General features: G+C 38.7%; 1 protein-coding gene across 1 annotated transcript in view; it reads right to left on the bottom strand.

The window, feature by feature from the left end:
- Window positions 1–4,092: 4,092 nt before the first annotated feature.
- The window catches only part of LOC139133632 (cartilage intermediate layer protein 1-like), a 77,953-nt gene continuing 54,602 nt past the window's right edge, over window positions 4,093–27,443 (bottom strand). The window contains exons 3-7 of the mRNA XM_070700381.1: window positions 13,539–13,700; window positions 12,762–13,088; window positions 11,811–11,919; window positions 10,913–11,070; window positions 4,093–6,690 (exon numbers count right to left, since the gene is read on the bottom strand). Of these exons, the coding sequence (XP_070556482.1) occupies window positions 4,331–6,690; window positions 10,913–11,070; window positions 11,811–11,919; window positions 12,762–13,088; window positions 13,539–13,575 (2,991 nt within the window). The 5' untranslated portion in view covers window positions 13,576–13,700 and the 3' untranslated portion in view covers window positions 4,093–4,330. The remainder of the gene's footprint in view (window positions 6,691–10,912; window positions 11,071–11,810; window positions 11,920–12,761; window positions 13,089–13,538; window positions 13,701–27,443) is intronic.

Genomic DNA, 27,443 nt, shown 5'->3' with positions numbered 1-27,443 from the left:
GGCAGCGAGAGCCGAAATGACAAAATAAAAATACCTCTTCAGCTCAACACCCCTATGCGTTTTTACAAGAGACGTCCTAAATGACAGACGAGAAAATACTTTACGTGATTGGTGAAGATTCAGTTGACATATGTCACCTCTCATCACAAACCTCTCAAGCTAATAATAGCGAGTCAATATTGCTCAACAAGAGGCGGGCTCTGACTCAAGAACCTTTTCATGCGTAAGATTGATAATGAAGGAGCCGTCAGCATCTATAGAAGCAGGAGAATTGTAGGGTTTGTGTATTACTTCAAATCTGGAAGGCCGCTTTGAAGAGGTGCACTCTTTTGTCGTGATAAATCTTTATTTCAGAAGAAAGAAACGAGATCAGTATACTGCAAACACAGAAAAATAGCCGCATATAAAATAAGTAGATCTCCGACTGACAGAATTTAACAGCACTAAAATGAACATCTGATGCGGACCAGGGAGGTACTTCTACATGAACTAATCTAGTCCCTGGGTCCAAAGTAAATTAAAAGAGCAAAGTAATGAGATGTCTGGCGTGGAATACATATGACACGTCAAATACAGACGTATTACTCGATATGAAACTATCTCGGCATATGTAGACTGTGGTAAAATTGGTATAAGTAGAGTCTGAGTAAAAGAAAATTCAAATTTCCTCCGTGAAACTATAACTAAGGTAAGCAAAAACTGCCTAGCAAAATAGTTTCAAACACATAGGGTACAGATCACAGACAACTGCGCGTTGTCTGAAATGAGCGCAGTAGATTTAAATACTTCTCGGTTCAATTTGGTTGATATCCTGATGCGAATCCGTAGCCTCTGCCACTCGGGTAGGTTGGTCATTGGAGTGGTTGAACACGTCAAGGAGTGGCAGGGCTCGTTTTCGCAGCAATTTGGTTGATATCCTGATCAAGTTTATTGAACGTAATCACACGGGATATTATGACTTTCTTTGTGTTTTTTCTTATGTAAATGATGTACTATTGTCTGTCTGTCGGCGTGATATCTCGAGAATGGCCGATCAGATTGTTACCTCCAGCCGTAGTAAGCAGATATAGTTGATTTGGTACATCCAAAACTGTTGAATTTTGGTGAGTTTTGTTTGATTTTTAACCCTGAAAAAGAACTCAAATTGAACAGTAAAATCCACACACTTACACATTCTACAAGATATAAACAGCTAACGATTGTTCATGCGCACACATTCATCGGTTGCGGGTGTACGCTTTTGACATGAGCTATCTCTGCATTTTCTCTCACAACAATTATAATAGGGTGTGTTCCTGCTTCTGAGAGAGGCCATTTTACGACGTACACAAAGCTGTTGATGGTATATCTATAGGAAGTCAGCTCAAAGGCCTAGTGTTAGGGGCCGTGGATAATTAAAACATGCGCACGGTAAACGAACTAAGTGCGTTTGTCCTCAACCCCTTCCCCTTAACGAAAGTTATGGAAGTGAGAAAATCCAACCAAGCCTAATTCTGTATCTGCATCCAACAATCGGTGATTACGTCGCTATAAAATCACGCATACGCTACCGACAGCCCCCCCCCCCCCCGCATACTCCCTCTAAAATCAATCTCTGTTCAGTGCCAACTCAACAGTGACGCAATCAATAGAATGAAATTAAACTGTATCCAAAGTGATTGTTATGTTATTTTACTCGTGCACTGATTCACATGTATGTCAAAAGAATGCTGTTGTAGCGCGGGTGCCGTACTATACTGGCCATGGCCCGGTACACGCCAAACAATGTAGCCCGATATTTTGCGATACAGAAAAACGTGTAGCGAGATGTTGCAATAGGAAAACTTATAGTGCGATTTTTGCGCACGGTAATCGAAATACAGCCAACCCACTAAACACAGAAGTTGTGTTTTTACTGTGCACGTGTGTTACTTATCCACGGCCCCTTAGAGAATTATGTCAAGTAACCTACCTCAATCACTTGTCGGGGATTTTTCAGAGAGTTGATGCACAAGATCTCAACTCTACTCCTGTGCTCCCTTCGATCAGCTTCTTCAATTTAGACTTGATCATCGGACCTGCAAGGACTCAGTTCCTGTGAGAAAGATATTTCGACAAGGTTCTGATGTGTTAATCAATAGAGATGACTGTAATTTGACTTTAAGATGACTCCAATAGAGATCAAACTGCAGAGTCGCACTTTTCAGTCGGACGAAAATGCGACATTTACTAAATTCGGTGAAGGAAAATAGAAAAGTTAAACTCAAAGATTTCGTCGCTCTGAACAACTCCCTCTTTTATTCCTTCCAGTAACAAGATGGAAATAAAAGATGGCGGACATTAGGCCATTATGTCGAGTCTTTGTGCAAATGATGACCATCATTTGAGTTTACAAGATACAAAACGCCCTCTATTGTGATGAAAGAACGGTCAGAGCGAAATAGTTCATATGTCACTGCAGAAAAAGACTCACGCTGTACACGTCACAAAAAGGAAAGATTTTAAGGCAGGATGCGCCTTTGCGGCATACATTCGGAATCTCAAGCTTATACAAGTATTTTCTGTTTTACTAATTCTGTTGTTTATGTTTAATCTCTTGGAGTAAATGAAGGTTTTGCAGTCTTCTTTTTTCTGAAAATCCCAAATAAAAAAATTTCCCCTCCCTGATACACGTCCCCACTTTCCTATCCCCGCCATATAATTCTGCCCAACCCCCTTGATGAAGCCTGAAACAACATTAAACAAATCCTATTCCCTGTCCAATCCTCTGGTCTTTCTTCTTAGTTTGTCTGAGTATGAACGTTTCGCCCCCCCCCCCTCGCCCGAAGATGATTAAAACGTACCTGCCTGTCCGTTACCCGTCTGCTGGCACGAGAGAACACCACTTTTCCGCTCGCCAAGAAACTGCTTTCGTAAACCTTTCACGCGAAAAACCTCTTTGTTGCGTCTTCTCTATGGTTTTCGTCTGATTGACTGGTAAATTCCTACCTTAAGTTGTAGTGGTTAGCAGTTGCATGGAAATGATAAGGTCTGATGGCAGCCTAGGCTGTGCGTGCTTTCGCAAAGTCAAGAGAAAGTGTGGATTGTCTTGAGGTATATATATAATATTTGTGCGGTTTGCTTTTGCTTTTTATCGACTGTAAAGAAACACTATGAGAAATTTTGTTCGCACCTATTTCTAAAGTCATTTGTTTACAAACGATGAGTCACTCTGCGATTTTGGAAAAATTTTTTTACACGAGAAAGTTCAATATTCCTTTATGCACTGTTGATTGCTTGTCCGTGTACTAAAATTGAAAGGTATTTAACACGTGGTATTTCGTGATCACCTCAGGATGATTACGTGCAAACCGACTTGCGCAGAAATAGGATCTCTCGGCTTGGCCGGTTTAGAAAAATACTTGCTGAACACTTCATGGCATAGGGACTTTGGTTGTGGGTAAAAATGACATTTTATTGGTTATCCACTTAGCCAATACCGTAAATGTCAGTGTTGACAATGCCAAAGTATTTCCAATGAATAGAAATATCGTTCGGCAGTTCTACAATATCGAACGTCTTTGGCAAATATGATATGACTAAATGTACGTTATGGGTTGAATCACTAAGAAATATCTTTCCAATTAAAATCGTAAACGTCGTTTCGTGAAAAATTGGCACATTCTTCTTCCAATCATCACGTAGTGGAAAACTGGAAAAGAGAATTACAATTTTATTTTATTTTATTTTATTTGGTACATAGATCAACGGACAAATCCACTAACGGATCTGTGAAACAAAAAGTCACCGCATCACAAGAAAAGTGTACAAGAAAGCCACAAAAGTAACACGTTACATTAAAATTGAAAAAAAAAACCCACAAAAATATTGAAAAAGAGACTTACAAAGGACGAAATGTTCATATTTTTATCGTTTGTCTGAAAAAAAATCACGGGCTGGGGCACAGCTTTAAGGACAGCATGAAAAGATCTGCGTACGATCTATTGAAGAATGCTTGATGTCAATGTTATATATATTTTTATTTATTTTATTTCCCATAGACTTCCCTGCAATAGTGTTTGACAAAGTTACACGAACGATCTGAAAAAATTCAGAATGATATACAGTGTCTGCTCTGAATAACATGGATAAAAGAGTTAGTTAAGCTTGTATTATTTGGGAAGCAATGCGATAAAAGGCAAGATTAAATAAGATTTGCTTATTTTTTAAGTCGCATGTTCACATATTTTCAGTACATCCCGATTAAATAATCATATTTTCTTCCCAGAGTACAGCACGTATACATGGACGGCATACAATTTACTCAATAAGGGTATCTCGATCATGTCATGACGGCAAGAGATCTCGATCTCTATGGACATTCGTACTGGAGGGCCCAGCCGACATCTGGGTTATCTGGAGAACTTTGTGCATATCCGTTGTCATCGCCAGACATACAGTTGTGATAGCCAATGTCGTAGCAATCTCTTCCCGGCCCCTGACCTACATACACACCGGTATTTGGCCCATTTACGTTGCCAGCTGGGACTTTGAAAGCATAGGTCGGATTATCATCATCGATGCTACTTGCCAGACCATTTGCTGTCACAAAAGACACCAGTCCCGGATTGACGCCATCATCCCCAGCTTTGAGTCGACATGACGATGACCCAGATGTTGGTGCTATTTCCAGCAAAGTGGTGTCAGGGCTGCCTACTATTTCACCGATGGCTGGTATGTTGATCTCAGGATGACCCCGCCGAATTGAACCACTACATTTGAATTCAATACAGGCTGCCGTCTTACTAGACAATGCTGGGACTGGAGGGTTAGGTTTGGAGTTGTCTATTCGTAAACCGTATTCTTGATCCTTGACTGCCGGATGGTCACCACCTTTGCTTTTCATGATAAAGCGCTCGCTGCTTACACTGTCAACCAGTATCTTAATAAAGCAAGCCCTTTTCTGGTCACCTTCATATGGGAACCATGACATCTCAGTCCGATCTCTCTCCAGATGCGTCGGGTCATCAAAGTCGTAGTCTTCAAATTCAACTTCTTCGAGCCCTTTGTCTTTCTTTACAAAGACAAGGTGATTATCAGCCTGGTCGGCATTCATACAAGTAGACCGTGCTCCATATGTGTAATGCCATAACCAGTAGAATGGACCCAAGTCTCGGTCGTCATATCTCTCATAGTCATACTGATCATAATATCTGTCATACCAAGGGTACTCGAAAGCCATTTGTGGAGTGAGAGCTCTCATTGTCATAAATCCTGACTCATCGGCTGGCTCTGGAAGAGTGAAAGTCTGCAGTAAATCTTCTGGCCACTCTCCTGGGTGTTTGTTATCTGGCACACTGTCTGGATGAACCGGAGATAAGACATCTACCCCACCTTCAGCTCGTACGTTTACTGAAAACAGAGAGTCATCCCTAGCACAAAAAGTCCACAGGCACGCACTGCCGTCTTGGCCCGTTGTTGTCTTTTGGAAGAAACTTAATCGTCCATCATATTGATTCGCTACCCTGTCTCGTTCGACAAGGTCATTGGTCAATGCTGTCACTTGAACACCAGCTAAAGGCTGTTCCATTGATTCATCACCATAGGCTCTGACTTTCAGATAGCAATGCCGTCTCCAAGTTTCAATTCTGTCAATGTTACAATATGGTAATCTATTCAGGTTGTATCCGACTACCTCAATGTTCCCAACTAGAAATGTTTCTGTCTGCCTTTTCTTCCTCTTTTCCTGAACAACCTCAAGTCCCCCAATATCTTCCCATTCACCACTAACTTCATTCAAGAACCATAGGTGAGGTCTTGGGTTTGCCTCGTCATCCAATGAGGACACATCTACATTAGCTACCTCAACATCTAGATACAGCTTCATCGGGGCGTCTAATCTGAGCGGATTGCCACTGTCATCTTGAAAATCCATCGAAAACATGCCATATGTCTTCAATGCTTGTGGATTCCCTTCAACATCGCGAGTTGAAAGTTCACCTGATAACAAATTAAATGCAGATGAATCAGCCGGATCAGAGAATGCCAGTGTAGCTTTAACATCACCCGTGTAGAGAGTCCCATCTTCATTACGGAATGCCTCTGCTGGTATTTCTAACTCAGCAACACTGCTCTCATTTGCACTTTGACCGCCGAGTGGTATGACAGATACATCTGAAGCGTCGATTGTTACGGGTGACGGGAGTCGTTGGAGATAAACTTGATGGAAAATGCTAGTATCATCGCCTATAGTGAGAATTTTCGTCACGCTCACAAACAGGTTAAATTTATCACGAAAAGTGACTGCCAATCGCTTTTTGCCCTTGACTACCTCAAAAGTAAAATCACCTGCTGCTGAAGTGGTGGTCAGCAGTTCTCCTTCCATATACAGCTCACCTAATGGCAAGGGAACCTCGTCGAGTCCAGAAGCACGCCCTCTCACAGTGATTGTTCCTTTTCCACAATTAGCACAACCGCATGAAGAAACAACTTGGACGGATATGTTGAAAGTATCACAAGCGATGTCCTGCGTCTCATATGACACAGGGCTACAACACTGCTCCTGCGCGTCTGTGCAAACACTGCCATCAACGGTTGACAGTGGACATTTTGTTTGGGCGCACTTTCCAATATCGTGATAATTTGGTCCGGCGTTAGAGTTACCTTGGCAACCTTCTGGAAGCTTCAGCAAATGTTGTTCGGGAGTGGCACTGCATGCCATGTCCATAGAATCTAAGAAAATCAAAGAATAATTAAAACTTCATCTTCTAAAAGACAGTAATAATGTAGAATGAGTGATTCAAAGTCAAATTAGGGGTCTTGGACTAGACCAGTCTTGATGGAATATTTCCATGGTTGTTCCTTACTGGTGTCGTGACTTAACCAACACACTTTTTTCAAAGCAATAATTCCTCCCCAATCATACTGTACATTTTTTTCAATGGAGAATCTTAAATTTAATAAGATAGCAATAGTTGACCTGAATGAAAGATGAAGGGGTATATATTTTGGGCAGAAAGACGCAAATTTGGTATTTATGATAAAACTAATGTAAGTCAAGGACTCGATACTTTTTTATGAAAGGTAATGTCTCATATGAAACTACAGTATATGTAAAAACGAACGACAGTATTGTTTTGCATTGTCCATCTAAATCTTTAATGGCAAGGGTTTAAAGAATGTGATTAAAATCATGGTAAGCAAAATTGAAAGGACTATACTTCACAAGTTAAGAACTTTCTTGAAACGACTTTACTTCACAATTTAAGAACTTTCTTACCAAACAAAATTTTCGTTCTGTTATATAGTGAAATTTCACAAAATTTGACGTAGACTGTTCAAAACGGGAGAAAAAGCAGCCAGGAAATCACGTGGTTTGCACAATTTTCACCTAATACAAGAAGCGAGGTGGGAAGTTGTATTTAAAAAAGAGTAACGAAGCTAAATTTATGCTACAAATAAAGCTTATTGCATTAGACGTGTTCATTTATATTGAAGAACGCATTGTGTGAAGTTTGTGCTTTCAGTTTCATTGATATGTTTGTCAAAATAAGTAAAGTATAGCTTACTTGAGTGCTTGCCATGGAAGGATACGCCTGTGTAAAGCGGACCTATTTTTAATATTATGTTTCGCTATCACAGTTATCAACAAGCGACCTAACGGCCGATATAGCTCCGCTGTGTTTATGTAGAGAATAACTATTTTTGACACATGTTGATGAAGAAGGTGGAAATCTTTGATAGCTCATTTCAGTGGCCAGAAAAAAGTGGCTAAAATAGCTGCAAAAATGCACAATTGAAGATTTCATCATAATTTGAATATATCACATTGGATCATCCCTAAGAACATGTCAACCAAAGCTATCTGACGAGTAGTTTTTGAGAATGAAATTTTCTGACCAAATATGGCAAAAATTGCCCCCAAAAATAAAAATTGCAGATTTCACCATAATTTCAATATATCATATATTAAAATAATCCCTTGGAACCTGTATACCAAATATCAAAGCTATCGACTTGCAGTTTTTGAGAAACACATTATTTGACCAAAAATGGCAAAAATTGCCCCAAAAATACAAAATTGCAGATTTCACCATAATTTCAATATATCACATTTAGTTCATCTGTAGGAACCTGCATATCAAATTTCAAAGCTGTCAGACCAGTACTTTTTGAGAAACACATTTTTTGACCAAAAATGGCAAAAATTGCCCCAAAATACAAAATTGCAGTTTTCATCATAATTTAAATAAATGTCATTTAGATCATCTGTTGAAACCTGTGTACCAAATTTCAAAGCTATCAGATGAGTAGTTTTGGAAATACACATTTTTTGACCAAAAATGGCAAAAATTTCCCCAAAAATACAAAATTACAGATTTCATCAGAAATTCAATATATATTACTTAGTTCATCTATAGAAACCTGTATACCAAATTTCAAAGCTATCAGACCAGTACTTTTTGAGGAACACATTTTTGACCAAAAATGGCAAAAATTGCCTTAAAAATGCAAATTTGCATGTTTCTGCACAATTTGAAGAAATCTGAAATAGATCATCCCTAGGGACCTATGTACCAAATATCAAAGCTATCTGACCGGTAGTTTTGAAGAAGATTTTTAAAGATTTTTTTACCAAAAACGACAAAAATTGCCTTAAAAATACAAATATGCAAATTTCACCACGATTTGAACAAATCTAACTGAGGTCACCCTAAGTAAACTGCATATCAAATTTCAAAGCAATCGGACAAGCGGTTTCAGAGAAGAAGATTTTTTTACCAAAACAGTAAAAAATGCCCCAAAAATACAAATATGCAAATTTCACCACGATTTGAACAAACTTAAGTGAGGTTACCCCAAGTGAACTGCATATAAAATTTCAAAGCAATCGGACTTGCGGTTTCAGAGGAGAAGGCAATTGTTGATGGACGCTCGACGGACCACGGACGACAACGGATGACGGATGACAGACAACAACGGAAATCAACCTATTTGATATGCTCCGCGTCGTTGACAGCGGAGCTAAAAATAATGCATTAGGAATGTCGGTACATATTGTTAACAACGCTACCAGTCTTTCTTAAGTGAGTAAAAGTGCCATCCAACACCTAGCTACAGCCTGCTACGGCTGCTACACCTCCAATTTCCACAAAATTTAACTTCTACAGTGTATCGGACTTGCGGTTTCAGAGGAGAAGGCAATTGTTGACGGACGCTCGACGGACGACGGACGACAACGGACGACGGACGACGGACAACGACGGAAAATCAACCTATTTGATAAGCTCCGCGTCGTTGACAGCGGAGCTAAAAATAATGCATTAGGAATGTTGCTAGATATTATCACAGAGTAACATAGACAGAGTCGCAACGCTTGCATGCCTTTTGTTCCATGGTCGTCTCGGTAGACTATTGGCTTTTCATATTAAAATGAGCTCCAAAGGTGTTAAACTTTTTGGAGGCTTTGTTTGTGGTTGATAATTACACGAGATTATGCGAAAAATACGACGAGATGGCATCGTACTGCTAGTCGCGTAGCAACCATAGTTACTTTGTGAGCTCTCAGGCCAGAAACACTGCTTCACGCCAATCAAAACATAACATGCCAGCAGTTTCATAAACATGTCCTTCCTTGACGCACGTGTAAAGAGGGTATGACAGACCGTGAACCATTGAGTAAAACCAGACAGTATCGATAAAAGACTTTCAAATTTGGTTCAAACACACTCATTATATATTCATAAAAATATGAGAGGAATTTTTAAAACGGTAAAACTCATTTTCCTGAAGCTCAAAACACTCCCGTTTTCGCCAGCACGTCAATTCTGCTCAGCACCACACGACAACAACAACACAAACTTTGCCGAACATACTTTTGCTTAACAATTGGCGAAAATCCGAAAATTACCGAAGGATTCATGGTCGGCACTCTTCGGAAAGGAGAGGCGAGAGCAACCTGAGGCGAGGCGAACATGGATGGGTTACGTAACCGCTTCACACCTTAAACAATACCCGTTGCCACTCTATCTATGTTTCTCTATGATATTGTTAACAACGCTACCAGTCTTTCTTTAGTGAGTAAAAGTGCCATCCAACACCTAGCTGCTACACCTCCTCCAATTTCCACAAAATTAACTTCTACATTCGGCTATACTTCGCAACACGTTGTTAACTACGCTACAAAATTTAATCATCTGCAACGTCAAACATTTCTTATCCGATTGTAGCCAGTGTAGCGAAGGCTATTCAAAGGAGTGTAATTACAGCAAAACTTATATCAATGCGCAGTGTATGTTAACATGGGACTCTTTATACTTATAGAGATTTGTATGCTATTACTTGTTTATTTCTGAAGTCAAATGCTATTGCTTCTGTAATATTACATTTGTACACTCATGCAAATTATGTAAACTTATATTTGTTAGCTTTCACGATGTTTAATTTGGTCTGGAGTTGTCACCGATAAAATACGTCAAAATTATATGTATTTTGTTTTATAGTAAATATTATTTTAAAGTGATTTTTAACAAAAGAATTCGTGTTAAATGGAGCACCTAATATCGAAGCAAAAACGAAAAACTATTGCAAATATGACAAGAAAGTAAATTGAAAAAAAATATTTTTTTGGTTTTTTTGGAAAGGAAAAACAAAAACATTGTGGATCTCCTTCCTCGAAAAGCATGTTGGTATACTATGACAATCCTCGGCCATTGCCAAATTGTGATTTTTTTTCTTTTTGAGAATTTTTGCATGTGACACGACGGCCGAGGATTGTCATTAGACTGCATGTAACTCTATGGAACCGAAAAGGATGCTGGTCTACTATGACAACTGTCGGCAGTAGTTGAAATACATTTCATCGGTGTTTTTTTGTCTTTTTTGTTGTTTTTGTTGTTGTTGTTGTTTTTGTTTATAGTTTTTTTTTGTAAATCCATAGAGTATTTCTCGTCACCTAACACAGTCAGTGTCGCTGGCAAAGAGTATTGAGAACCAGTTTCACCATTCGCTCTGCACGTATATATGCCACCATCAGTAGTCGTCAGTCCGTTTAAGGTCAAAGTGTTGTTGTAGTTGTAGATGTCCCGGTCTAGTATGATATCATTGTGAAACCTACAGATAAAAGAGTGTCAGTGTTGTTCAGGAATATATAGTAACATAACATTTAACTATTTTGATGGAAACTTCTTCATATTATGCAGAAGGTAGTTTTATCATAACTACAAAACAAATGAGAATCAATATATACTATAGTGGAAAGCAGTATTTTGTCGAGGAATACAAAACGTTAACAGTTTGTGACAAAATATTATCAATTTCAGAGTGTTAATTCAAATGCTAATTTATTTCAAGTATTTAGGTTTTTGTCCAGATGATAGGGTACGGTTGGTTTATGAATTATTTATGATGGACTACAGGTTGTAGATTTTTTATAAACAAATATGATGACGAATGATTTCACTCTATTTCATTTCAACTACAGTACATAGAGCACATGGGACCCTATTTTATCAAGCTAAATAAAATTATCAAATGGAAAGTGATAATGTTTGAACACTTTATAACTAGAATACTACTCTGGTGACCCATATCGTTTTTGCCATTCATTTTTCTCTCTAATTTAGCTTTCATGACGGAAAAGCTTGTGTGTAAAATTTTCATGGCTCGATCACCGTGAAGTGGTGCGTATTACATTACATGGAAGACGATGAAGTCAAACACGATGGGCGAAGATTGTAGTTGACAACAAACAAACGCGCAGGTTCTCATAAAGAGAGTACTGCATGGCCATAAACACAAATCATAAATCACTCTCTATTTCCCGAGTTCTGTCTTACAATTCTAAATCTTACCATTCATAGTCATGTACAGGTGGCTTGGCCCTGGCATTGCAACACAGTGTTACAGTTTGACCAGAAAGTCGAATCTTGTTCTGTGGATGTTCCAGCATAGTAGGTGGCTCTGAAATACATTGAACACAATGAAAAGTGACTTGAAGTACAATAAATTTGCTGAACCTGAACAGTGGGTTCTGAAGTGTTTACTGTTATAGCCACAGAATAAATCTCAAAAAGCGTCCAATCGTCTGAAATTCAGATTGTATTTTGAGATCAGTGAAGATCATGTTAAAACGTTCCATTATTGCAAATAGTCATTGAAATTTCAAAGCCCTTTCACAAGTGGCCATTTCGACAACATTTGCATGAAATATATTATAAATATCACGAAATAAATTAAACCGAGAAAGTTGTCGTACTTTACGTGAAATCTTAAAACAAACTTCTGCGTCTTGCTCAAGGTCAGGGAGATACAATACTCTCAGACGTGTACGACTCTTTTTGGTCTACCTCTGGTGGGGCTCATTTTGAAGCCAATGGAGTAACTAAATTTTTCACCGGCTTAAGTTTGTAAAGATCGAAAATTTCATTGTTTTTCTTTGTATAGTTAACACAGGGATGGCGGCCATTTTCAATTTTAAGAATCGGTAATGGGGTACTTTGTTTCTGTAATACCAAATTTTGCATGATAACGTATGATTCTGACTCATGATTTTAATGCGAATTAGTAAAAGTGTCCTTACGGAAGCTTTGGGCAAAAGTATAATTTTTCAATTTAGAGACACGTTCTATGTGAACACATTAACGAAGAGCCCTATCTTTACCTTTGCTGTGTCTTGTGCTCTTGCTGATTCGGCAGCAACAGAACGAGGAAAGCAAAGGTAAAGGCAGGCCTTATTTAGCTCAACAGCTGGTTTTCATCAGATTCGCGTCCCCTATTCTATGTTTATAGTCTAAAACTCCTACGTAAACGTTGCAGCGTGATATTAAACTTCTGTCCATCCACATCTCTTCTCCTTCTCGTTGTAGTGTCACTTTTCCATTCAGCATCGACAAATTTGTCTTTCCTGAAAAGCAGCGAGAGATCATCAGCGCAGTAGTCCAGCAGCTCGAAATAACCATCCTGGTCTGTGGTAGTGAGGGGAGATATCGGTAGATCGGCATTGTACACAGATACATCTGATAGAGGCTTCCCGGCGACATCTTTGACTATTCCGGCTATAACGTCACCTTGACAAACACAGTGGACACACTGAGAGTCTAGTGTCCCGGATCCGCAAGACTTGGAGCAGTCTGGTAAGAAAATAGCAATGCACCGGTTAATACACGTATATATAACTGGTGATTAATAAAGTAGAAACTTGATTGTCGGATGTGCATTACAGTCATTGAGCAACATTCTTAACTCTTTCGATGAGGTTTCTGTTTGCTCAGTATAAGGTCTTTGTGATAATTTTAGGGTGATATGATTCTACATTTTCAAGCGATGACAAAAAGTTCAAGAGAGACGAATGTTCGCTTTTGTGTAGCGACAAAGAATTTTAGTCAAAAGACAGTGTCCTTTTATATGAAGACCACGCGTTACAGTAATTCAACAATTATTTATCGGTCAATCTTTGTTTGAATTGTAAAAGAGTAAAATACAGTACATCTCAGCGTTGGACGACAGCAAAATGCCATATTAGCATGCTATCTGTACCATAATCCCAAGTGGGTGAAATACAATTTGGGGAAAAAACCAACCTGGACAATTCCAGTCATTGCACTGCCTTGTTTGCATGGAAGCTCCTATACACGTGTTTGATCCGTCCGCTGAATAGCAGGTACGGGAACGTACGCGACTTCCTCCACCACATGTGACGTCACAGGAAGACCATTGCCCCCATGTAAGCCATCCAGTTGTCCCTTCAAAGTCAATAGATAGGTGTTCGAAAAGCGTGCATAATGTCGTCAAGACGACATTTAACGTTGTTCTTCATATTGTTGCACAATGATCACATGCCACCCTGTTCATTTGATTCACACTAACATGGGCGGATATGAATCTATCGTTCAAATAATTATTTATCGATTTTTTCGAAAAGATTAAATAAGCTGACTAAAATATCGATGTAAAAAACAATTATGATGAACAGTCAACAAAATACAAAACCATATGTATTAAGATGAGCATGTTCACACCGAGGTCAATCCCCAGTTCTCTAATTACTTTATGCTCTCCGTTTTCTTTAAATATGTTCTCTGTCCAGAGCTCCACTTAAGGGTGCGGTGCAATAAATTATATTATTATTATTATTATTATTATTATTATTATTATTATTATTATTATTATTATTATTATTATTATTACAAGTTTAGGGGCTATAAGTATTATATAGAAATCTAATAACAGTTCATTGAAGCTGTGTAGGAATTCTGAAAAAGAAGTGTTGTATATTTTAATTTTGTCAATAGGGGTGACTTCCAATTGTTTTACGTGCAGCGCAAAATTATACATTATACTGAACGGAGAGAGGGGGATATCATTAAGCCAAGGGGTAATTAAATGCTTGTCGGAAAAGTGACACTAAGCAGTTTACGCGATACCAGCAGGCCTAGACTTTTAACTTTTGTGCGAACTTTACGGATACACGTTCAATCGGTTCAATTTAATTTTGTTTTTAGTTTTCTTCCATCAAAAGTCACGACTATGAAAAAGATTTCCGATATAAATTAACAATCTCTCTCTCTCTCTCCTCTCTCTCTCCTCTCTCTCTCTCTCTCTCTCTCTCTCTCTCTCTGCAGTGCTATGCTGCGACCACCGAACGAATATTCCCCACCCCCACCCAACTCTAACCTAACGTATCCTGTACGTATCAATGTACCAATGTACAATGGATTCATTCTGTTGTATATTTAAAACTTATTCAGACTTACTTCGTAAGCGTCATATTGGCATTGCAGAATAAACATTTTTCTGCATTTCGCATGTTTCGCCCTGGCAGTGTAATCTGGCAGAGACCCTGCGATTCGCGTTCTTCTCTGTCGGAACACGCGCGCGCCCTTCAGAGACGCGACGCGAATATCAGAGCATGCGCTATTGGGAGTGCGTGGCGTGACATTAGAACGTCTCCGATCTCGCGCTATCGTGTCGTTGGAATGTTGACAGAAACTGGAATTACTTTTCAGGATATCACATTTGAGTGTCTAAGGTAACAAGAAGGACGTTTAGGAAATCCTTTCAGAAAGTTCACGCCGCCTGTAGCCATTTTGTGGAGTATAAGCTTATAAGCTTACGTAACTCAGCACTGCAGCGTATACAGTATTTCTACTGACGGTACTGTACATATTGCCGGAAGATATGCGATAGAATTTTGCGTTTCACGTCGTTCAATCATTCAGATGGAAATGCCGCCCTCTCCAAACTTTGAAAAAAACAGGGTGAAAGACTTTGGAATGCTACACTACAGTTTTCGAGAACTCATGGACCGTGGTTTTATTCAACAATCGAGAGGGCTAGGGTGAGTCGAACTTTTTCCTATGTCCATGTAGCACTTGTGCAAAAATATGCGAATCCACAGGCCTTTGGCGAATGAATAAATGCGTTTTTCACCGAGCTGAAAGGTTGAAAGATGCGTCCGTCACTTTGGGACGAGCTAGATAAATGCAGTCAAACCAGGCTGGGCACAAAATTTGCCATAATATGACTTTGTTCTGGAAATTACGAAGACAACCGGCCGTGCGGTGGAACTTTGCAACAAAGTTTCAATATCTGAACTGGCATACTTGAATGACAGACACAGGAAACGATGGCCAATAAAAACGCATTCTCGTAGCATTTTGATAATAATGTATCAATCACAATGACACAGAAATTATGCCTCCTCCTGACAGAAGGGCCATGGCCTATTTGTAGCCCTGCTACACTATGTCTTAGTGCTGAAAAGGCCATGTTGTTGTCAGGTTGTCATGGCGACTTTTAAAATTTGCATACAACTCTGAGGGTTGAACGGGTTGTTAATGGGTCACAAAACTTTGGAGTCCCACTGTCGTCCATTATACCTGTTTCCTTGGGTATTAAAGGTGTGCAAGTATACACATCAAAAGACTAGAAAATTCACTTCATAGGCAGAATCTTGAAAAATAGCCTTTTTTTTGTCTGGTTAACGAAAAAAATACCCCTGATCTAAAAATGCATGGGCTACAATCCACTGTCACTGTATACACTGCAAGATCCGAGGTGCAAACTTTTTATAGACTACCCCCTCGCTACGTATTTAAGTGTTGCGAGTGTAGCGAAGGCTAGAAAAGAAGTCTAATTACAGAGAAATATATCAATGCGCAGCCTGTTTAAGATGGGATTATTTTCACATAGGGTGTCTTGTATGGAACAGTTCGATCTTCCCATCGATTTACATATCGTGAATAATTATTCCTTTCATAAGAGAAAGAAAGTTTAGAGTAGCGAAAGAGAGAGGGTCACCTGAACTTTGTTTGAAGGACCAGTGACCCCTACGAATAATATAAAAACTATACTAGGGTACGTTGGCGATGGATGAAAGCTTAAACATGATAAGTTTCAAGATATGTTGAGGTGATGTATGTAGATATTCAGTATGGAATACAGCAGTAAAGTTGTAAAAGAGCAGTCGCGTCATTACTCGCCAAAAAGATACCAATTTTGTAGCGTAGTTAAGAACGTGTAGCAAAGTGTAACCAAGTCTAGGAGTAAAATTTTGTGAAAATTGGAGAAGGGGGTGTAGCGAGCGTAACGAAGTGTAGCGAGGTGTAAGGGGCTGTAAGATGGTCACTTTTTACTCGCCAGAGAGACACCAATCTTGTAGCGTAGTTAAGAACATGTAGCGAGGTGTAACCAAGTCTAGGAGTAAAATTTTGTGAAAATTGGAGAAGGAGGTGTAGCGAGCGTAACGAAGTGTAGCGAGGTGTAAGGGGCTGTAAGATGGTCACTTTTTACTCGCCAGAGAGACACCAATCTTGTAGCGTAGTTAAGAACATGTAGCGAGGTGTAACCAAGTCTAGGAGTAAAATTTTGTGAAAATTGGAGAAGGGGGTGTAGCGAGCGTAACGAAGTGTAGCGAGGTGTAAGGGGCTGTAAGATGGTCACTTTTACTCGCCAGAGAGACACCAATCTTGTAGCGTAGTTAAGAACATGTAGCGAGGTGTAACCAAGTCTAGGAGTAAAATTTTGTGAAAATTGGAGAAGGGGGTGTAGCGAGCGTAACGAAGTGTAGCGAGGTGTAAGGGGCTGTAAGATGGTCACTTTTTACTCGCCAGAGAGACACCAATCTTGTAGCGTAGTTAAGAACATGTAGCGAGGTGTAACCAAGTCTAGGAGTAAAATTTTGTGAAAATTGGAGAAGGGGGTGTAGCGAGCGTAACGAAGTGTAGCGAGGTGTAAGGGGCTGTAAGATGGTCACTTTTTACTCGCCAGAGAGACACCAATCTTGTAGCGTAGTTAAGAACATGTAGCGAGGTGTAACCAAGTCTAGGAGTAAAATTTTGTGAAAATTGGAGAAGGGGGTGTAGCGAGCGTAACGAAGTGTAGCGAGGTGTAAGGGGCTGTAAGATGGTCACTTTTTACTCGCCAGAGAGACACCAATCTTGTAGCGTAGTTAAGAACATGTAGCGAGGTGTAACCAAGTCTAGGAGTAAAATTTTGTGAAAATTGGAGAAGGAGGTGTAGCGAGCGTAACGAAGTGTAGCGAGGTGTAAGGGGCTGTAAGATGGTCACTTTTTACTCGCCAGAGAGACACCAATCTTGTAGCGTAGTTAAGAACATGTAGCGAGGTGTAACCAAGTCTAGGAGTAAAATTTTGTGAAAATTGGAGAAGGGGGTGTAGCGAGCGTAACGAAGTGTAGCGAGGTGTAAGGGGCTGTAATGATGGTCACTTTTTACTCGCCAGAGAGACACCAATCTTGTAGCGTAGTTAAGAACATGTAGCGAGGTGTAACCAAGTCTAGGAGTAAAATTTTGTGAAAATGGAGAAGGGGTGTAGCGAGCGTAACGAAGTGTAGCGAGGTGTAAGGGGCTGTAAGATGGTCACTTTTTACTCGCCAGAGAGACACCAATCTTGTAGCGTAGTTAAGAACATGTAGCGAGGTGTAACCAAGTCTAGGAGTAAAATTTTGTGAAAATTGGAGAAGGGGGTGTAGCGAGCGTAACGAAGTGTAGCGAGGTGTAAGGGGCTGTAAGATGGTCACTTTTTACTCGCCAGAGAGACACCAATCTTGTAGCGTAGTTAAGAACATGTAGCGAGGTGTAACCAAGTCCAGGAGTAAAATTTGTGAAAATTGGAGAAGGGGGTGTAGCGAGCGTAACGAAGTGTAGCGAGGTGTAAGGGGCTGTAAGATGGTCACTTTTTACTCGCCAGAGAGACACCAATCTTGTAGCGCAGTTAAGAACATGTAGCGAGGTGTAACCAAGTCTAGGAGTAAAATTTTGTGAAAATTGGAGAAGGGGTGTAGCGAGCGTAACGAAGTGTAGCGAGGTGTAAGGGGCTGTAAGATGGTCACTTTTTACTCGCCAGAGAGACACCAATCTTGTAGCGTAGTTAAGAACATGTAGCGAGGTGTAACCAAGTCTAGGAGTAAAATTTTGTGAAAATTGGAGAAGGGGTGTAGCGAGCGTAACGAAGTGTAGCGAGGTGTAAGGGGCTGTAAGATGGTCACTTTTTACTCGCCAGAGAGACACCAATCTTGTAGCGTAGTTAAGAACATGTAGCGAGGTGTAACCAAGTCTAGGAGTAAAATTTTGTGAAAATTGGAGAAGGAGGTGTAGCGAGCGTAACGAAGTGTAGCGAGGTGTAAGGGGCTGTAAGATGGTCACTTTTTACTCGCCAGAGAGACACCAATCTTGTAGCGTAGTTAAGAACATGTAGCGAGGTGTAACCAAGTCTAGGAGTAAAATTTTGTGAAAATTGGAGAAGGGGGTGTAGCGAGCGTAACGAAGTGTAGCGAGGTGTAAGGGGCTGTAAGATGGTCACTTTTTACTCGCCAGAGAGACACCAATCTTGTAGCGTAGTTAAGAACATGTAGCGAGGTGTAACCAAGTCTAGGAGTAAAATTTTGTGAAAATTGGAGAAAGGGGTGTAGCGAGCGTAACGAAGTGTAGCGAGGTGTAAGGGGCTGTAAGATGGTCACTTTTTAGCAAAGTTTAACCAAGTGTGGAGAATTTAATTTTCTTGAAAATTGGAGAAGGGGGTTTAAGAATGTAGCTGCGTTTGCATGATGTTAATTCAAGTAATACAACAAAAAGTTACAGAGTGTTGTTAAAAATGTTTACAAAATTACTCGAACATATTTAATTTGAAAAATTGTCACTTGTATAGTGCCCTGTAGCCTCTATATAGAACCTTTTTTAGATTATTCAAATAACAGAAAATTCCCCAAAACGTCATTCTTTCTTCTTCGATCAAAACCCTCGATCCTAGGTAAATTCTGTAACCTTCGTACGGAGCTATTTAACCTCGCGAAGGCATGGCACTGTGAAGCTCACCAAGCACTCGCACATGCGTAATTATTAACAAAACACTTCATATAGTACGCAAATATAAACACAGCAACTAACTTATACATCGGTAAATTGTGAAACAGATAGCCTTCCGACAGTAGTGCATAAATTGGTTCTTAAGTATCGATGCCCTTATATTATCAGGAAGAGCATTTTCAATAAGGCATATTTTGTCAGAAAACACTGATAGTTTCATCAAAATTTGTGACATAGAGCAGCTTTTGAAAAGGATATTATTGTATTATTGCTCTGTGACAGTGATTAACTTGAAGAGGATAAAATCATCAAAGTAAACCGCGTATTTAAAGAAATGGCATCTTTATCAAGAACAACAAGTGGAACTGAATTAAAGCGCAGTGGTCGTCGCACTGCGCATGCTCCTGAGGGGTCCCCCCCCCCCCCCCCCCCCCCCCGTTGACATCATATCCGAGAATGCCGCATGAGGTTACGGGTTGATTGGTATGTTTGCGATATTGTCGATAATATGGCGGCTGATTTGTCACAAGCATACCACCTTTCCAAATCTAACACGCAATAAAGGTCAATTAATCTAAGTTAAATATCTTCTGAATATTGAACAGTAATTACACGCTGGATTGAGATCACATTTGATCATGATTTCCTTGAATCAGTTGAATGGGCCTCGCTCGAGCCATGGAGCTGAGTAAACGTCAACGCGGTGACCTTCTCCATTATCGAAGCAACAACACCTCCCTTGTGCTGCTCTGGCTTGCCGATCATGGTCTTGAGTCTAATTTTTGTGTTTAGGCATTGTGCTTGTTCCTGGTCTTCATATATATACAGTGTTGATCATTTTAGTGATGTATTTTTACCGTGCTGTACATAGCATTGTGTACAACCAGCGTGACCGCGTGATCAAACCCATTTGTTCACTGTGACTGCGTGCAGTAAACTCGGCGACATAATGTGCAGAGTCTCTCAATGTTCGTAGCCTTACATGAGTTTATAGATAGAAATACACCACTGAAGTTCGTTTCCGATCTTAATATTTTACTAGTGCATGATGTTGAGTCTTACAAAGGCGTTAACAAAGTGAGGGACCGCCCCATCTCACTCCAATTGAAGTTGGCAAGACTTATGTTTACAAACATTTATGTTTATCAAACAAAAAAAACGCGCACGGGCAGCGCGACGACCACTGCGCTTTAAATTTCCTAAATACCACTCATACGTCATGAATCGGCTCTCCAATATATATTTCATTTGCAATTTACTCAAACAATGACAATGAGAATGCAACATCGACGATGGACAGAGAGACAGACACTGAACAAATTAGGAAAATACATGTACAGCTGTTTTGCAGTAAAACAACGAAAACATCAAGAAGCCTCAGATCAGAGTGCCATGCACCAAAAGATGATTGCGGAAGGTGGTACACGGATCGGTATTAGCTGTTCAGTGTTTCCTTACCTGCTCAGTGTCTGTTTTCTCTGAAACAACAGCACTCAATAGCTTGAAATTTAATTTTAAAGTGTACATGCAGGTTTGGTCTATGACAGTTTTTCTGAGATATTAATGTTATGGCTCAAGAAATATGAAATTGAGTTCGAACAAGAAAAGAATTAATAAAAAAAGCCACAAGATTTGTTTACATTTTCCCAAAATATAGCCTTACTGGGTGGCAAACCTAAGTTGTTTAAGGAAAAGCCAAGTTGATCAATTGGTATACAAATAAACGTAGGGAGTGATCGCTCTATGACTTTAAAATTTTGTCATTTGTTTTTATGTTGTTGTTGTGCTAGTTTGCTGAACCAAGTTGATGACATAACTAATAGGCAATTGTACAAACATAATCCTAATAGTAATAAAAAATTCTGAAATAAGAAAGTATTTTCGCTGTAGTCTTAATGTCGTATGAACAAACTGTCGTTGCAAACAGCATTTTCATCTTTTGGTGTCCAAAAAATTTAGTTTGATCCTGAAAGGGGCTGAAAACATACTCAATTCCGTACAACTTGAAATTATAAAGGTGGGTTGACCATGTCAAATGAGGAATGGAAGGGATAGGAACAGGAATACCCGTGGTGTGCCGAATATGACTCCGTTCTACGACTAGGGCGATGTTCGGCCTCTGAAATAACCATTTCATAAACAGATTGAAATATATGTGAGATGACAGCTTTCACACCTCGGGTAGCATTCATTGATTAACCGATCGACCGGTAAGTTATATGGTTGACCAGCTTCTTTGATAATGAGTCATGCTGTCGAGCGTCTGCAATGTCGCATTTGTCGTAGAAAGGCGATATAATCTATACAAATAGAAATTAGAATTAGGCTAATCATCAATTTTCAAACGTTTCTTCACGTTGATGAAGCGCGCTTTGGCCCTTTTCGAAATGAACAAGTTTTCAACGCCGGTGAAACGAGAGAATTGGTAAAAACTCTTGTGAAGATGGTACTTTGCGGACAGTCAGTATTTTCATATACAAATGTCATTGTAAATGATAGTTATCTTAGAAAAGTGCCTATTTTCATTGATGTTAGATAACTTTGTGTGATGCCGATCACCTTTCAAAACTGCAGGTGGGACCTTATTTCCAATTTGCCATTTTCCGACTTCCTATTTGAGTTTAGGCGTGGTCTATGCTAAGAAGAGGCGGAGCACGAGACGAGTTATCATGACAACTAGATTGATGTCTAAGCATTCCCGCGAATATTACGATTAAGCTAATCACAATTTCATGAATGTTTCACTGTACATTCCTGGCTCTTCGACACCTGATTATGAATCAGCCTATTCCCGACAGTGTACATATTTGGAAGTATATCCGATATAAATGAAAGGATTGACATGATTGAATTGTTCATTTTCGCCACCGGTATGCTCATGCAACTTCTCCGGTGCAAAATTAAGGGACTGGACATAAATTACAGGGGGGGGTGGGCCGGTGTTTTTCGAAAAACCGCTGCGTAAAAAATAGTGACCCTTCAAAAGTTCATGCACAAAAATTAGTGACCCTCCCCCTTATCCGTGCATGAAAATAAGTGACCCTCCCCTGTTACTCAATACCCCCCAAAAAAACCTGCAATGTGTTAAAGACCCCCTTCTGACTATACTTTTAAGTCGCCCTCCCGAAAGGAAGGCAAAATGTGGCCGATATAATGCGTTGTCCAAAATATATCAAATCATATGTGTGTTATTCATGTAAATGTACTTTGCTTGAAGTGGCAGGTAAAAAGTGCATGCCTGTACAAAAAATGTAATTTTTAGATTTTATCGATAATGTTGATTCACTATACATGTAGTCGACTATAAGAAAACTACGAACGCGTATTTTCCAGTATAAAACTAGCTATATCTGTTCATATACAGATGTTTAATAACTGATATAGATATACTTGATTAGCATGGGTTGTTTACAAGTGCACATGTGAACAAGATATTTGATTTTGGAATTTCTGTCAAAATGTTGATTCACTATACATGGGAGTCTATGACAAAACTATACATGGGAGTCTATGACAAAACTGTCAAAAGATTTTCAGAATTAAAATTTGCACTATTTGTGCATATATGGACCCTGAATAATTGACATAATTGTGCTTGATTAGAAGAGGGTGGTAAAATATGCATCTGTGTACAATAACTTTGTTTTTGGAATTTCGCATAAAATGTTGATCCACTATACATGGGAGTCTATGACAAAACTGTAAAAAAAAATTTCAGAATTAAAAATATGCACTATTTGTGTATATATGACCCTGAATAATTGACATAATTTGCTTGATTAGAAGAGGGTGGTAACACATGCATCTGTGTACAATAACTTTGTTTTTGGAATTTCACTCAGTGAAATGTGGATCCATTATACATTGTAGTCTATGAAGAAACTATGAATAATTTTTTTAAATACAAAACTTGGCAAATCTGTGTATTTATGTGTGCTTGATTATTGATATTTATGTTCTTGATTAGACTAGAGTGGTTACAAGTCCATGTGTGTGCAAGAAATTTGATTTTGGAATTTCACCGAAATGTTGATTCACTATACATGGCAGTCTATGGTGAAACTATGAATAATTTTTTTCCAATACAAAAGTAGGTAAATCTGTGCATCTATGTACACTCAATTATTGGTACTAATGTTCATGATTAGACTAGAGTGGTTTCAAGTCAATGGTTGTGCAAGAAATTTGATTTTGGCATGTCACTTAAATGTCGATTTACTGTGTGGCAGTCTATGATGAAACTGTGAATATTTTTTTCCAATACAAAAATAGGAAAATCTGTGCATTTATGTACACTTGATTATTGGTATTAATGTTCATGATTAGACTAGAGTAGTTTCAAGACAATGGGTGTGCAAGAAATTTGATTTTGGAATTTCACTGAAATGTCCATTCACTATACATGGCAGTCTATGATGAAACTATGAATAATTTTTTTCCAATACAAAACTTGGTAAACCTGTGCATTTATGTACACCTAATTATTAGTATAAATATTCATGATTAGACTAGAGTGGTTTCAAGTCAATGGTTGTGCAAGAAATTTGATTTTGGCATATCACTTAAATGTCGATTTACTATACATGGCAGTCTATGATGAAACTATGAATAATTTTTTTCCAATACAAAAATAGGAAAATCTGTGTATTTATGTACACTTGATTATTGGTATTAATGTTCATGATTAGACTAGAGTAGTTTCAAGTCAATGGGTGTGCAAGAAATTTGATTTTGGAATTTCACTGAAATGTCCATTCACTATACATGGCAGTCTATGTTGAAACTATGAATAATTTTTTTCCAATACAAAACTTGGTAAACCTGTGCATTTATGTACACCTAATTATTAGTATTAATATTCATGATTAGACTAGAGTGGTTTCAAGTCAATGGTTGTGCAAGAAATTTGATTTTGGCATATCACTTAAATGTCGATTTACTATACATGGCAGTCTATGATGAAACTATGAATAATTTTTTTCCAATACAAAAATAGGAAAATCTGTGTATTTATGTACACTTGATTATTGGTATTAATGTTCATGATTAGACTAGAGTAGTTTCAAGTCAATGGGTGTGCAAGAAATTTGATTTTGGAATTTCACTGAAATGTCCATTCACTATACATGGCAGTCTATGATGAAACTATGAATAATTTTTTTCCAATACAAAACTTGGTAAACCTGTGCATTTATGTACACCTAATTATTAGTATTAATATTCATGATTAGGCTAGAGTGGTTTCAAGTCAATTGTTGTGCAAGAAATTTGATTTTGGAATTTCACCAAAATGTTGATTCACTATACATTGTAGGCTATGAGGAAACTACAAATAACTCATAGGTTATCTGATCCTAAATTGTTATTCAAAAGTTGTTCGACCTGAAGCTTCCAGTTGTTATTGATGACACTATGCACTATTCTGAACAGTTTGTATTCTGTCAATGTCCTCAAAAAATTAAAAAATGTACATACAGCGACATGAACGTTTGACACCGACCTATACCCAATGTATTGTCAATGGGAGAATGATGTCAAATAAGTAATCTCCCAAATTGTTATGGGAAGAGTCATTATAGGGGACAGTTATGCACAATAGTGTTGAATAAGTAGAAATCATGACAACTTAAATCAATGTGGCTGTTTGGATCATCAATACATTGTTTATTATACCTGAAATTTGCGCCCGAAGGGCGTGCCGAAAATGGTAATGGCAGAAAATGAAAATGCCAGGAGGTATTTTTTCTTTTTTCAGTATTCCATAACGTGCACATGCAATTTCAGCTTTGATGCATGAAAAAAGGTGACCCTCCCCCATAGGCTTGCACAAAATTTTATGACCCTTCAAAAATGCTTGCGCGAAAAATGGCGACCCACCCCCAAAAAACACCGGCCCACCCCCCCCCCTGTAATTTGTGTCCAGTCCCTAATATATGAAGTTGATCAACGGGCCGCCGTCTATCATTTCGTTAAAATACTAGCGCTCCTTTCGTACCCTATTACTGTGATGAGGGAACTAATAAATTGTACATATTTTAGAAATATATTTTTTACTATAACCCAAATGGGATTCGAACCCCCACACACTCACGGCAACATTGCCTAGCTGCTAGGCCTCACACAAAACCAGGTCGGCTACCGTTTCCAAGAACATTAATTTAAATAATTTTATTCAGCCACAGGAAGTTTTCCTATCTTGAAATGCCATGACGGTCAAGATATTTAACATCGGACTGTAAAGATGTTCACCTTGACTGAGTTCCTGCTGCTCCTCCCGGTTTACGTTGAACCGTTGGCTGTCGAAATTGAGATGCCAACACTCCGCTGTTATCATCTACTGAGCGGTAATATCCACCAAAAAATCAAGTCTGCGAAAGTTGAAACATTCATTGACTTGCGGGAGGTCAGACTTGTAGTCAAAACGGATGACACCACACTAGATCCAAGCACACCTGATAGCCACCACACTGGTTGATATTATTAGTGATATATGTCAACGTCACTGTTTGGTTCAATCTGATTGGCTGTTTCGAGGTGTCCATTATTTACGTTCCGGAGGGAATATAGACCACGCCTAAACTCTAATAGAAATTAGGATATGGTTGACTTTTGGAAAGTAAGAAAATAATCAGGTGTTAGCTAAGCAGCATTTTGAAAAAGATATGATTTTCAAATATTGAATGAAGTTTTCCAAGCAAAATTCTGATTTGCCGCAATGTACCATCCTCCCTATTTCTCACACTTTAACTTGTGGCAAAATTTAATATATTTAGAAAAAGGCTGAAATGCTCTTCATCTGCTCGCCTAAAATATTTTAAATCAAATTTTGATAATTACCCTTCATTTTATTTTTTTTAATTGAATAGCTACATTAGAAAATGAACTGACTGCAAAGTTCCACGGATTCGATACTCGGCGCGCTTGCCCTTTTTCTTTCTTTCGTTTAACACAATACACAGTAAACCGGCCGTTACAATTTCCATTTGCACTTTTAAATGGTTTTCAAACCTATACACTCAGAGTCTAGTCATGCGTTTAGCCGAGCGTCGTCAGTGGGTTAGAAAAACGAAGTATGGTCTCCGTTCTTTCGAGTTGACAAGCAACCTTGCTATTTTACTTGTACAATAAAACGGCTTTTGTTCCGTTTTTTCATGTAAGATTTACACCCTCAGATACGCATTGTGTGTAAGGGATAAGGCGAATATAATATTTCGTTTCTTGCGTTTATTCAAGTTGGAGGATATAGCCCCAATGTTTTCGCTCATAAAAGCGTCAATGTTTCTGTAACGTTGGCTCAAGCAACGAGTTTTCATTCATCTGTTCAACTGTCAGGACTCAATGGGTTTATTTATAGAATGAAATGCGTCTATTTCCTTTCATGGAACCTCACTTGAGATTATTCTTTTTACAGAAGAGGAATAGGTGAAAGATGGAATAATGGAACTTTTAATTTCCTACTGTACTTACTTATTGTTGTGTACTATTACAGTATGGGAAATAAACGACTGTTATACAAACTTGAGAAGAGAGCTGGGAGGGTTATATTGGTAGTACATGTTACGGTTTCTTCTCGCTTCCTTCTTTCACGTCAATGGGCTATGTATGGATTTACTTATTAATTATTTTGTCGCTGTTCAACATTAAAAATAATGAATGATTTTTCACGTGATTATTTACAGTTTCCACGTTTTTAGATGTATCACTTCAATACTCGGAGTTCTGGCAACGCTGATTTGTACATTCCAACTTTTCAGACAGCAGCAAGATATGTAGTTTGTATAACGTACTTCTACAATCGGATATAGTATTCCTTCATCTATATAGGAATACCGAAAGTTTGTCACAGTTCAAAGCGCAGTTACAGATAAGTTTAAGAAAAAAGGCTTCGATTAGATTTCATTTGTTATTGTTAACTTTCGTATTTATATTAATAAAGTCAAATTTTGTATTTTCCTTATCTTTGCACTCGGAAGTCTCTGATGTAAATTATGATTTCAAATGGCAGAAAATGTAAAATATGTAAACTATTTACAACCTTTATACACCTAAACATCGATCTCGTCATCCCTGAGAGAGAGAGAGAGAGAGAGAGAGAGAGAGAGAGAGAGAGAGAGAGAGAATCGAAAAACCTATGGAATATACTTCTTGGAGACCAAACCTGC

Source organism: Ptychodera flava, chromosome 5 (genome assembly GCF_041260155.1).
Source record: "Ptychodera flava strain L36383 chromosome 5, AS_Pfla_20210202, whole genome shotgun sequence".
Classification (NCBI taxonomy): Eukaryota; Metazoa; Hemichordata; class Enteropneusta; family Ptychoderidae; genus Ptychodera; species Ptychodera flava.
Note: the sequence above shows the minus strand (reverse complement) of the source record. Positions and strands in the feature narration are given on the sequence as shown.